A 14,981-nucleotide genomic window follows, 5' to 3' on the forward strand; every position below is an offset into this window, starting at 1 on the left:
CGGCATTTCTTGCTTGCTACAAGAAACTTGTTGGAGATTAGGTCATTAACTAGACAAACAATTCTGGTTCTTCTTGGTATAATTGTGATATTGCTATATTTTGATCTGTGCGATGTATTCGTGCCGATGAAAATAATATATATTTGATTTTCGTAAAGTTTTTTTTTATTTTCATTTTATTTTCAAAGCATAAATTTCTGGGAGTTAATATTTGTGCTTTATAAAATGGTTTTTAATTGTTACATTACAACATAAAATATACTATATACACATATAGGAAGAATTAAAAACATTAAGAGAAAAACAGCTTTAATTTGTACCATATAAATAATAGCAAGATGCAGATATTAAAATACATCACTCAATAAATCCCAGGCATAGATGATGTCACTAAAAAAGATATTATCAATATTATCCTTATAAAGTACTAACTTTCAAATAATTCATACCAAATGAGCACAACTGGATTATTAATTTATAAAGACAGTTACTTCAGCAAAGCTACTGTTGCAAATTTTCAAAACAATGAAAAAAAAAATAAATAAAAAAAATCTAAATATCCAGTGTTCACAAGGCTTTGAAAAATACTATTCAATCTAAGCTTCAGCCTCTGTCCCATCGACGAAACGTTGCATCCCTCTGCCTGTTCTACAAGTATTTTAATGGTGAATGCTCTGACGAACTGCAAGCACTTGTGCCCCCACGACGTGAACACCCTCGACAAACCCGACAGGCTGCTAAATCCTACCCCCACACTGTAGAGATCCCTAGATGTAAGAGATCTTTCTACTCCAGTAGTTTCTTCCTCAGAACCGCTAGACTTTGGAATTCCATTCCAGGTCCCTGCTTCCTCAACTGTACTGATGTGCAAAAGTCCAAGTGCAACGTGAACCGACATTTTGCTGCCCAAATCCCCACATAGTACCCCAATACTTGTTGCCCCTGATAGTAGCCCCCTACACCAAAGTGGCAATGTGCCTTGTTTGGGATGAAAATGTAATTTAAAAAAAAAAAAAAAGAAAGTAACGCAATGGCTTAATAAGTTTGTAGCAGCCGACAATCGCTACAAACAGTAGCAGGAACTAATTCTTACGATTCGAGATTTGAAATCCATTTCCTCCTGGCTTGTCCAATAAAAAGGCAAAATCTAAAACCCTCTTTCTCTCTGCTCTGCATCGCCGAGGGGGGGGGGGTCTTCGGCCCCCAGCCAAACGGGAGCACTACTAGCTAACAATGGCTCTCTTCTACCTACCATTTATTTCTATGTGCGGTACCCAAACGAACATTCTTTATCCTGCTAAAGAACATACACTGACACACACGCACGCCAACACATTAATACACTGAAGACTTTGCCCTTTCTTTCTCCTTTAACTGGCTTCCTCTGTTCCGGCGACTACTAGCTATAAACACGTGTGGACTGAGCTGTTCTCTCCTCAATAAGCCGGCAATATATCAATTCTATCTTTACACAAGAACACTTCAACCTACTAACCCGTTCCTCTCATGTATACGCTGCTAACGAAGATAACAAATAAAGTTTGTTTATTAATATAGAATGAAACTCCATTTCATTGTCCCTTATTCTATAAGTTTTATTTGGACTCTGATCCACTGGAAACAATAGTTATGGTTTTGTTTCGTTGTTTTACGGCATATCAACCCTTTTCAGGTTATTTAATGCTGAATCTAGGAATTTTGGAAAAAGGTTTTATGTTCCAAGTTGTTTATATCCTCAAATATTTATTCATGGTGTTTGGTTTGGTTGTTTTGTAAAGAGAAAGGGAAAAAGGAAAAGGAGGAAAAAGGTGGGCTGTCGTTTTTGTTTTGTTTTTGCAGAACAAAATTTTGCAAAAAGGAATAGAAAAACAAAACCATCAATGTTAAGCGCATTTTATCCCAGGAAACCAATATCTTCAGAAAGCCTGATCTGGTAGCACCAGCAATGATCAAGAGGTGGTATACCAACTTTAAACACAGTTATATAAACATAAATGATGCTGAATGGTCTAATTGCGCAAATTAAACAGTTGTCCCGGTAAACATAAAAGTGCAAATTCGTTCTACCCAGTCATAAATTGAAGTTGCACGAGATAGCAGAGGGATTGAAGATATCAGAAGACATTGTATTCACTATTTTGCATGAACATTTGTCAATAAAAAATTTGTGTTCAAAGTAGATGCCATTTTTATTCACTGTTGATGAAATAAAAACAAAAAACAATGCATTGACAATTTAGGATTTCAAATGCAATAAAAAGGAATTTTTGCATTCATAGATGACAATGTATGAAACACGAATCAACCAATTCACTTTGAAATCAAACTGACAGTCAGTTGAATGAATAGCGACAAATGAAAGCTGCCCAAAGATGCAAACATCAGCAGGCATATTATTTGGGATGTGCAAGGTGTTTTGTTCATAGATTATTATATAGTATTAGTGGTACATTTATATAAAAAAAAAAAAAAAAAAAAAGGAAAAGAAATCACCAAAACAAATTATTTTTCACAAACAATGATGGTAAAACTACATGAATTATATACATCAAGCTGCTTCCCTACCCATTCTAATCTCCAGATCTGGTCGCCAGTGACCACTGGCTGTTTGTAGACCTCAAAATACTGCTCCTAATAAGTCACATCAGAAACTGAGATGTAGACATATTTTGAAGCCAAAGACACATTGTTCTGTCAAAAAGGCGTTGAATTGTTAGAGATGCACTGGAATCAGTGTATCATATGAGAAAGAGACTATGTTGATGAATAAAGTCAAATTTTGCTTAAAAATTAGGTTTGCGACTTATTGGCTGATATGTTTTAACTGATGATTTTCTATTATTTGAACTACCATGGTCATCTTCACAATGTTTTGCCTAATGTAATTGTATTCTTAGTATCACCTGCACTGAGGAGTGAACCTCAAACCCGTACCTCTCGTGTACACACTGCTAACGAAGATAACCATTATCTAGAATTTATTACTACTGAACACTTTATCCGTGATGGCACAAAGATCCGCGGCTAACGGAACCGTTCAAAATTCTGTAGAGATTTCCCAGAGTTCCACAAGATGCACCTGGAGAAGGTCAAAGGTTAAATTAGCTGAAACATTGTGAGAATAACATCGAAGATGAGAATAGTAGTCGAAATAATTCAAATTATCAATCCTCATCTCATAATAGTCTGCTTGGTTTTTGAGCCAAGATTATGCCTAAATTTTTTGTTCATGTTTGTATTTTAACCTGAATAAAAGATTTGATACCTCAAAGTGTAGTATCTGTTCTGATACAATTTTTTGTTCTTGGTTAGTGGAGGAGAAATCCTTCACGACTGAGACAATTTTAATTTTTGTTCCTTCCCCCACATTAAAAAACCGACCTTGGTGTCTAACTCTGCCCTCGTGGGGAGGCAAGTAAATAGGAACATTCAAGATGAGAAAAATAGTTTGAATATCCTAAATAAAACAAATAATCCTAAAGTTATACAATCAATGATTTATATATATATATATATATATATATATATATATATATATATATATATATACTCGGGTTTTTTTATATTCAAAAGTAATGGACTAATGAATTCAACGAGGTTGTTAGATAGTGCTTAATAAAAAGAGCTGATAATACTTGTTTATTGTTATATAAACATGCTCACATCCCGCTGCTACAAATAGCCACTTGTTTCAATCAAACAGATATCATCAGGCAGCGACTTGACTATTCAAAAGTTCAATGAATAACCTAGCTTATTCATTGAACTTTTGAATAGTCAAGTCGCTGCCTGATGATATCTGTTGTTTGATTGAAACAAGTGGCTATTTGTAGCAGCGGGATGTGAGCATGTTTATATAACAATAAACAAGTATATATATATATATATACTAGAAGGCTGCCCAGCCTAGCCCGGTCTAAAATATGCATAAATATTATATTTTAATTAATGCAGAATTCTTATTTATCATAAACAGAAATACCGTATGTATAAAAACGTAACGTTAAATTCCTAGAAAAAAAAAAAAAATTAAGTAAAAGAAAAAAAAGGAAAGAAACTGAGATATGTGCATGCGAGTTTTGTTTTTCACTTCTTGTAAAAAAAAAAAAAAAAAAAAATACTCGAGCTGTGATCAAAACCAAACCAAAACCTAAAGACAGTGAGTCCAATACGATAACCATTAGATGAGCTTTACATGACTCATTCTTAACACAAAGAAGCTGCCATGTTTTCTGGCCACGCATGCACATTCATGAACAGTTGGCAAATATAAAAATCTGACGACCTCACATACCAATTTTTCAATTTTGACCTCTTAGCAGCCTTCTTTTCAAGATGAAAATGGATTAAAAATGTTTCCAATTGTCTGAATCCCCTAGATAGTAAATTTGAAGTCTGTAGATAAAAAATTTGTTGAGTATATAGGTTGAGAAGTGTCCTCTCTCTCTCTCTCTCACACACACACACACACACACACACATTCTCACTTTTATAGAGATTATACACCTGAAATTTTATAGGCATAAAACAATATTTATGACACTAATCATGAACCTGACATTATACATGGAATATTTGATATTTATTATTTAACTGAAATGAAAATCTATTGACCATTTATTACACTGATCATAAAACTGATATTACTTATGTACTAGCTGTACCCTGGCACGCATTGCTGTGGCTCGATTTGGTGTAATGGAAGAATTCCCATCAACACCGTTGTAGCACCCCGAAATCTATCAAGAAAATATGTTGTTATATACGACAGTGAGACGGCCGTTTCCAACCAAAAAAAATGAAAAAGAAAAATGAAGAAGAATGGAAAAAAAAATGGGTTCCTAGAGTCGGCTCTAATGAAAATCCTGAAAAAAGGAGGGGGGGAAAGAAAATAGAGAGAAAGGCATCGAACAAAGGGAAATGTAATGGAAATGATTGATATGTTTAAATCAGGCTGTTTTACGAAGGAGGAAACGATGTTAAACTTGCCGAAGGAAGAGGAAAGCTGGAAAGAGAGAAGAAATAAATTAAAAAATGGAAAGATTGTGTAAACGGAAACAGAGGAACGGTGGTGGTGGGGGGGAATAAATAAATAAAAATGAAAAAGAAACGATCTTAAACTTGCCGAATGAAGATGAATAATGGAAAGAGAGAAGAAATAAATTTGAATAATGGAAAGATGGGGAAAATGAAAAGCAGAGGAAAGTTACATAAAAAAAACCCACAAAAATCAAATAAAAAAAATCAAAAGAAACGATGTTAAAATTGCCGTAGGACACAAAATGAAAAGGAATTGAAGTATTATAATTTTTATTATAATGAACGAAAATGAAAAGTTTTTTTTTATTATTTTTTTTATTTTTAACCAACGTAAAAGTAAGCGTGGTGCATTTCATCTAAATTGCAGTCCAATTTTTATAAAAACCTTAACCGGTGTTCGTTTGTAATTGTCTCCTGTGAACGGTCACGGATGGTGTAAATGGGTGGCGGTGGAAGTATGAATTTATTAGAGAGAGAAGACTTTACTACTTCCATTGATCGTAACTGGTTTTGGCAGTGGACTCTCACCAGATAAAATATAAGAAGCTCTGTTCAGCGAGGTAGTGGATAGGTAATATGCCTTAGATATCGTGATGCAGTTTGTGCACAGTACATCTGCATAAAATGTCTAGATTATCAATCCTATTAAGGTCAAACTCGGAGAGGAAAAAATGAGTTCATTTTATTTATATAGAAAGAAAGAAGATATAAGATAGATAGAAGATAGATAGATAGAAGATCAATATAGAAGATAGATAGAAGATCAATATAGAAGATAGATAGAAGATCAATATAGAAGATAGATAGAAGATCAATATAGAAGATAGATAGAAGATCAATATAGAAGATAGATAGAAGATCAATATAGAAGATAGATAGAAGATCAATATAGAAGATAGATAGAAGATCAATATAGAAGATAGATAGAAGATCAATATAGAAGATAGATAGAAGATCAATATAGAAGATAGATAGAAGATCAATATAGAAGATAGATAGAAGATCAATATAGAAGATAGATAGAAGATCAATATAGAAGATAGATAGAAGATCAATATAGAAGATAGATAGAAGATCAATATAGAAGATAGATAGAAGATCAATATAGAAGATAGATAGAAGATCAATATAGAAGATAGATAGAAGATCAATATAGAAGATAGATAGAAGATCAATATAGAAGATAGATAGAAGATCAATATAGAAGATAGATAGAAGATCAATATAGAAGATAGAAGATCAATATAGAAGATAGAAGATCAATATAGAAGATAGAAGATCAATATAGAAGATAGAAGATCAATATAGAAGATAGAAGATCAATATAGAAGAAGAAGATAGAAGATCAATATAGAAGAAGATAGAAGATCAATATAGAAGAAGATAGAAGATCAATATAGAAGAAGATAGAAGATCAATATAGAAGAAGATAGAAGATCAATATAGAAGAAGATAGAAGATCAATATAGAAGAAGATAGAAGATCAATATAGAAGATAGATAGAAGATCAATATAGAAGAAGATAGAAGATCAATATAGAAGAAGATAGAAGATCAATATAGAAGAAGATAGAAGATCAATATAGAAGAAGATAGAAGATCAATATAGAAGAAGATAGAAGATCAATATAGAAGAAGATAGAAGATCAATATAGAAGAAGATAGAAGATCAATATAGAAGATAGAAGATCAATATAGAAGAAGATAGAAGATCAATATAGAAGAAGATAGAAGATCAATATAGAAGAAGATAGAAGATCAATATAGAAGAAGATAGAAGATCAATATAGAAGAAGATAGAAGATCAATATAGAAGAAGATAGAAGATCAATATAGAAGAAGATAGAAGATCAATATAGAAGAAGATAGAAGATCAATATAGAAGAAGATAGAAGATCAATATAGAAGATAGATAGAAGATCAATATAGAAGATAGATAGAAGATCAATATAGAAGATAGATAGAAGATAAATATAGAAGATAGATAGAAGATAAATATAGAAGAAGATAGATAGATAGAAGATAGATAGATAGAGAAGAAATAATTGTATTTTGTAAATAAATGATGGATTCTATTCAAACCATGTATGGAAGTATTATTGCTTCACAGCAAATTGGACGCGAGTGTAACAACTACTAAGGAGTAACTCCACATTGCCTAAAACACCCAAATATGAACCTCTTGCTCAAATGCATATTAAGGTCATGTTTAGGATTATTATAGGTAAGAGTTGATTAGTTGGTTGTTTTTTTAATGGCATATTGATCATGCTATGAAAGATTATTCATTGCTGATTCTTATGTGCAAGTTATTTACGGTATTATTGGGTCCTTTGGGTTCCTTTCTTTTTTATTTTAACATATAGGGGTTGGTATATTTGGGAGGTGGGTAAAGAGAGTTTTGTGTTTTTCAGATCCTCTGGTAAAATCTTGTGACTTTCAGAAAATTGAATACACAGTAGAATCCCAGGATACAGCATTAATCCGTTTCGGGGTTGGGATCGTAAGATGAAATTACTGTATGGCAGGGCCTAAGCAAAATTTTATACACTACATATTAAAAATTAGTTACAAAATACAGTACAGTATATAATACATGCGTATATAATCAAATAATATAAATAACACAGTAAGGTGGGATAAATACCGTAACCAGTCACTGGAAAAAACATTGTATTCCACATTGTAACCTGAAAAAAACATATCCTAGGGCCACCGTATACCGGAGTTATACTGTAATGTTTACATGAACTTTAATTTTTTCATATTTTTTATTTGGTAATATTTTTGTCTGGTTTGTTGGAGATCTTTTACAAGCAATGAGTAGGTGTTCAATGATGAAGGGTGACTAACATGATATGCATGTTGAAGGTTCTTTTCCTTTCAGCAGATACGAATGAATTAAATGAATATGACCGATTCATATCCTTGCTAATACGACTTCCTCTCTTTCTGGCCTTCCATGTTTCGATTGCCATTCTTTGGTGATAGGAATTATGGAATGTAGATTACTTCTAGGAAGGAGATTCCACATGTCTTACCATTTAGCTGATATGTAGTATCTTTTTTGATATGGAATTGTTGTTTGTCAAGTAGAGGGAGCTCACCTTTGCAGCAGCCTTGTCAATGTCTTCTATTTGTTCCAATTAACAGAATTTGAGTATATTACCTACATAAACTTTGTTAAACAGACCTTTAATATTGGCATTTGGTATTTTGTCTGGTTTGTAGTCAATCTTTACATACGATAAGTATGTGTTCAATGATGATGGATGACTAACATGATATGCATGTAGGAGGTTATAGCTTAAATAACTTTTAGCAATTAACATTTTAATTAATGCTTATGTTAATCTATATCTTTCTTAATTGATATAATTACGGCTTCTTTTACAATAGGGAAAAAAAAAGGTTATTTGGATGAATGAACACAAAAAAAAAAAAAAAAAAAATATGGCAACAGTATAAAAAATGCTAAACAAATCCACAAAATAAAACAAAGGTGACATTTTCACATACCTGAACTTTATTCTCGCCAACGAGAAAACTAAGAATGGTGGTTCCTCGTTCGATATTCTCATCTGTACGGACCACTGTACTGGAATCAATTTTCAAATCAGCACTGATCTTGGCACTGTGTATAAAATCATCTGTCTGCAAATCTTCCACTCGTTTAAGGTCGCCATTGGCAAGCTGAATGATCGAGCCTTTCATGAAATGAGGGGGATAATGCAAATGAGGGATCATGGGGACGTTGGGAATCCCCTGGGGAGGTACTGTACACTGGGATTGCGATTGTCCACATCCAGAATCAGAGTCAGAAACAGCCATTTCACTTATCGACTTTGAGCGTTTGGCAGGAGAAATTGACTCGGACTTTGTATATGATTTTGTGCCAGTGGACAAGATTTGTTCAGGCCCCGATATGGGACATTCATTAATCTGATTATTGGAAGGCCGGATGAGTATTCTGTGTTTGAGGCTGCCCTCCTTCCCACTGGGCAATTTGTAACCCATGTCTTTGTTGAGATCTGATTTCATGGAAGGTTCCTTTAGTACCGAGACACTTTTACTGTGACCAGATAAGGGAGACAACTGGCGTGACTGCATGAGTTGTGACGTGGAGTGAGATTTTTCCTCTTTTACTGAGAGACCATGAGGGGCATGACCATAGCCCTCAGCTGCTCCAACAACGGCAACCTCTGCGAGAGAATCCCGGATCTGTTCAGATTTGGGAGAATCTCTGTGCATGAGAATTTGCTGTTTTGGCGAGTGCCTAATGCTTGCACCCGAGGTGGGTGATGTGGTTGGTGTTGCATTCCGATGGTTCGAAAGCGGGGAGTATTGAGAGATGTGTGTAGGCATGAATGACCGAGGTAGCTGGGATTGGCTGACATGCTGTGCGTGGCTACCCATACTTGCAAGAACAGCGGAATAAGAGTCAATGTGAGGATAGTGACCAGCCGGGGACAAGAGACAGCGATGCGAGTAACCCTGTGGATACTGTGGGTAGAATGTGTTGTAAGGTGACAAGGCACCTGATGTCATGTGGCTGGCCGGCTGGCCATGAATACTGTAGAGTGATGAAAATGAAGTTACGGTAGAGTTGGCTGTCGTGTAGAGGGAACCACCGTATTGGGCACCGTGGTAGATTCTTGGGGCTGGGTCAGCAATGGTCACTGGAGGCCGAAATAAGCTGCCAATGGACGATTGGCCGCTGTTAAGAACCGATTGCATCTCCAGATGAGGCGGTGCTGCTGCTGCTGTTGCTGCGTGCACAGAATGCAAACCGTCTGCCGGAGGAAGAGCCAGAGCAGTGCGGCTAGACAGGCGTCTGCTGTGAGTGGTCGTCGTAGTAGTGCCAGGAGGATGCGGCGGGGGAGATCGTCGTCCTACTCTCAGGAGTGATCCATCACCAGCAGCTGTGGAAGGAAACCAAGGGAGATGATCAGCAGGTGTTACTGAACCGCTTGCAGAAGCTACAGTAACTCTGCCAGTTCCACTGTAGCCATTTCTGAAGAACAGAAAATACTTTTTCAGTTCGGCTTAAGACAGAAAAGCATCAGATTGAAGTCTTTGCTTAATGGAATGATGCATTCATGTCTCTAACCGGATCTAGAAAATACAAAAAAATATCTTCATTCTTCAGAGGATACCATGTGTAAGAAAACAGTTTAGGAGAAAAATAATAACATCTTTAAAAAAATGCTTATTTAAATAATAAAGCAATTCCAGGAAAAAATTTAGCCCCTCCCCCCAAAAAAACCCAAGTACTTACAAAGACATTTAAGAAAAAAATACCTGGTCCTAATAATTAAAACAAAGGTAATCATGCAATGTAGTTAACAGTCAGGAAATCGAAAACAAACAATATACATCAAATAAATTTTACCAAACAAAAAAAAATTTTTTTCAACCTGCATAGTTTAAAGTTCTGAAACTAAAAAAAAAAAAAAAAAATGTCTTGGTATTTGTAAGTCATAATTGGATATTTAAAAAATAAAAAAAATAATCATTTTAAGTAAATACATTATCATGATTAGAAATTAGTAAAAATTCTAAAAATTATGAGAAAAAAAAAATCAAAATAGATTTGCTAGAACTATTTTTTACAAGAAAAAAAAATTGTTATTGCCAATCTGCCATTTTTTAATTTGAAATAGTGATGGTAGAAACAAGAGAGGTAAGTCAGTTTGTCATTGGCTGCAAGAAACTAAACCGAGAAAACTGCATTATTCAATAAATTTTATTTTTTCTTGTTATTTTTCTAATGACATTTTTCATAATTTTAACATGACATGACATGCATTTTAATATGATTTCTTTTGATCATTTAAGCCCGAAATTAGTGATCATCTCCAAACAAAATCGACCATCATTTTTTATTTATTCATGTTTGGCTAAATGAAAGTGATAATAAATCTTATAATCAGTTTCTACACTTTAAAATTATACAGGTTGGTAGAAAATTAAATTTTGTTGCTCTTATTGTTTGAATTATTTGAACTACTATTCTCATCTCTAGTGTCATTTTCATGCTTTGACTGATGTAACCTCCAACCTTCTTCAGGTGTATTTTGTCAACCTTTGGAATATGTAAGTAATTTCAAATGGGATCTTTCATTTAATCCATGTCAGCCATAACTGGGTAGAAGTTCTAAGTAATTTGCAATAGTATTCTGAGTATTATCTGCACAGAGGATTGAACCATTAATGGTTCAGAAGAGCGTCACAACTAATTTTACCAAATATTTTAGCTGTTATGCTGCAAATCCTTGCAAACAAGGCCAAAATGTTAAAATAACAATCAAGATGAGAACAGTAGCTCAAATACAAATTATAAATTCTCATCTCAAAGATTCAGAAACAAATATTTTTTGCATTTGGTAAAAGTTATTTGTCTTATATTTGATTTGATGTTGATCTCTTGGCTGTTAACTATATCGTATGAATGCAAAAAAAAAAAAAATATATATAAAATAAAATAAAGAAAAAAAGTGCTTGATGTAAATTATCACCGGATTGATTTGGGAAAACAATATTTGGTAAACAGAGATTCTACATTATACAAATTTGCTATTATTCCAGGTTTTAATAAAATCCCATAAAAAAAAGAAAAGAAAAAGAAAACAGCCTATAAGCTGGTTCAATGAGGTTAACAGTGATTAGATATCCATGAACATCATAAAGTTTTAGTCAGTCCTCCATCTTCATAGTTTAAAATTCTGAAACTAAAAAAATGTCCTGGTATTTGTGAGTCATAATTTTAAAAAAGAGTAGCCGACATTATGTAACAGAAAATACTTTTTATTTCAATCGAATTGGAAATTAATATATATATATATATATATATATATATATATATATGAGTGATGGGACTATTCCAATAATTTTTCATCGATTTTGATACAATTATGAGGGACGTACAATAAGTAATGCCCCTGACCCACTTCCAGTTGTCTGATCTAGCTGAAATTTTGCATGTGCAATGATTTATATCTCTATGGGTTATGTGGCAAATTACAGCTCTGAACTAATCGTGGTTTCTGTTTTATATGTGTTTGAACTGAGTCAGGTGTGAAATGGAGCCTGTTGAATGTCGAGCAGTGATCCGGTTTTTGTATTTGAAAGGACGCACACCACAGGAGACTTGATGAAATGAAAGAAACTGATGGTGATAAGGCCCCCATCATATGACCATGTAAAACACTGGCATTGTGAATTCAAACATGGCCGGAAGTCTGTGGAAACAGCTCCCAAACCTGGTCGCCCCTCCTTCTGCCATTGATGAGGCATCTGTCAGTCAAATTGAGGCTGCCATTTTGGAAGAACGGCGCATTACTATTCGCCAAATAGCCCAAGATGTCAAGATTAGTACAGGATCTGTGGAAACTATAATTAATGACTATTTGCATATGCATAGGGCGTCTGCCAAATCGGTTCCCAGGTTGCTCACACCATTCCAGAAGCGAGAACGCGTCAAGTGCTCGAGGATGAATTTGGAGATGTGCCAAGAAGATGAGTCAAAGTTTTTCAAAAGACTGATTACACAGGATGAAACCTGGGTCCATCACTATGATCCAGAGATCAAAGCCCAGTCAATGCAGTGGAAGCACTTGGACTCACTACATCCAAAGAAGGCAAGGGTGCAGCCTTCCGCTAGCAAGGTCATGCTCACAGTCTTCTGGGACCAGGACGGAGTAGTGATGACAGATTTCCTGGCAAAGGGTACCACAATTACAGGAGCCTATTATGCTTCACTTTTGAGGAAATTAAGGGAAGCTATCAAAATCAAGAGGCGGGGTAAGATCAGCAAAGGTACCCTCCTCCTGCAGGACAACGCTCCGGACCACAACTTGCATGTCGCCAGATCAGAAGCATGGGCGTGTGGTAATGAAATCTCCCCATCCTCCCTACTCTCCTGACCTTGCCCTCTGACTTTCACCTTTTCCCAGCCATGAAGTTGTTTTTGAAAGGAAAGCGTTTCCCAAATGATGCAGCCTTGGTTTCTGAAGTCACGTTGTGGTTGGAGGACCAACCTGGGGTGTTCTACACAAACGGTCTCCAGAGGTGCATCAAATGATAGGAGAAATGCATAACTCTGGGTGGTTCCTATGTAGAGAAAGACTAATAACTGTGCTAAGTTTCGTTGCTCTACTACCATGAGAAGTGGGTCAGGGGCATTACTTATTACATACAGACCCGAACATGGAAGATCAGATAATAAACATGAATTTAGAAGACCAAAAACAAATTCAACCTTGATCGCCCTTCGAGGCCCGTAGAGACATTGAATCTCTACGGTTTCAGGTGAGAATTGTCTGAAGATAGCGGTTTCAATCCTACCCAAATCTGGCCAGAGGCTTACTTGGCCAAAACGTGGTGAAACGACAACAACTACTGAAGGCAGTAATTGCAGTGAATGCAGTCAGGAGATTCGGAGTTCCTATTCCGTCGCGGTTACCACCTGACGAAGGCCAGAGGAATAGTTGGCCGAAACGTTGTGAAACAACTAAAAAAAGATGAGGATAATTGTCCGTAATAAATAAAATTAATTTCTTTGGTGGTGGCATCAAAATACCAACTTGACATTTCTAATATATTCAGTTATATCTATGCAGTGGCCACTTGATGGTAAACTAATATGCATATTGCTTTGCAAAAGTACATTTCATTAATTAACTATTCATCTTTATTCCCTTATTTAATAATTGTTTCCACTTTACTAAAACTCACAATACTATTTCTGAATTTATTCTCTATCATTGATAAATGGTTAGCATTTTGGGTAAGTGTCTTTACGGTCATTTTCAGACAATTCAATTCCTGTTAGATTCTTGGTTTCTAGGCAATACTGGATGCAGGTCACACTACATTTATATTATTATAGAAAAGTCACTTCGTGTATGTGTGAGTTCCTTCCTCATAGGTTCCGAAACAGCTGAGCCTATCTTTTGCAAATTTCACACAAAGCTAATTTATATGTCTGGCAGTGTTCTTAGATATGTTTTATACAGAAATTCAGCCGATACGTATTGAAAATTGAAAAAATCCGATTTTAAAACTTACTTTTCTCTCTTATAGATAAAAAAAGAAGAATTTTTATAGAGAAATGTTTTATTTTACATAGGGATATAATAACACCTCAACAAATCATTTCTTCTTAAAAAAAAACATTTATTATAACCTGGAGATATAGCTTAGTGGTAAAGCATTTGACTACAGATTGAATGATCTTCTGTTCAAGCCCGGTTGTAGCTCACCATTTTAATTTTTTCTTATTAATAAGTTCAATTTACGATAAAAAGTAAAATTTAATTGCCGAAAGAAACTCATTTCATCGTTTGCATATTTTAAAATTAAACATTAATCAGAAGTGACTTTTCTAAAGCATTCATTGTCAAGCCTAAGTTTCAGCTAACATGATATTGTAAACAAATATGAACATAATTTAATGAACAACATTATTAGTTTTTTTATTTTTACAAATTAATTCACTGGGCAAATTATTCCTCCTAATATATAATAATCAATAGAGGATTGATTTTATAATAATACATATGCAATCTGCATAAATTAAAATATCATGTTTAAGTGTATCATATGACAAGGCAATGCCGGGTTGCCGGCTAGTATGTATATATATATATATATATATATATATATATATATATATATATATATATATATTAGTTGTTATAAGCCAAAAATGGGGAATGGTGTTGAGGATGGAGGAGGATTATAAGTGACATGCTACAGAAGAACTTCAATAATCTATGATTTTATATACATTAATAGTCTTTTCAAAGCTGCAAGTATTTAGAGTTCAAATGAACTTTGCACATAAAAAATGCCAATTGAACCACATTAAAAATCTGGTAGCCACAAAACTATCTCAAGTGCCTAATTAAATATCTTCATATCGTTTGACATTTAAGGTGA

At 34.4% G+C, this 14,981-nt stretch overlaps 1 protein-coding gene across 24 annotated transcripts in view; it reads right to left on the reverse strand.

Moving 5' to 3' along the window:
* The window catches only part of LOC145277659 (uncharacterized), a 589,250-nt gene that overhangs the window by 10,226 nt on the left and 564,043 nt on the right, over positions 1–14,981 (reverse strand). For 16 of the 24 annotated variants that reach the window (XM_080129295.1, XM_080129306.1, XM_080129304.1 and 13 more), the window contains one exon: positions 8,559–10,053. In XM_080129295.1, the coding sequence (XP_079985421.1) occupies positions 8,559–10,053 (1,495 nt within the window). Of the gene's footprint in view, positions 1–8,558; positions 10,155–14,981 lie in introns of those variants that run through there. The other 8 variants (XM_080129311.1, XM_080129313.1, XM_080129318.1 and 5 more) reach the window with 2 other exon arrangements.

This window comes from Euprymna scolopes, chromosome 6 (genome assembly GCF_053919585.1).
Source record: "Euprymna scolopes isolate OS-2025 chromosome 6, ASM5391958v1, whole genome shotgun sequence".
Lineage (NCBI taxonomy): Eukaryota > Metazoa > Mollusca > Cephalopoda > Sepiida > Sepiolidae > Euprymna > Euprymna scolopes.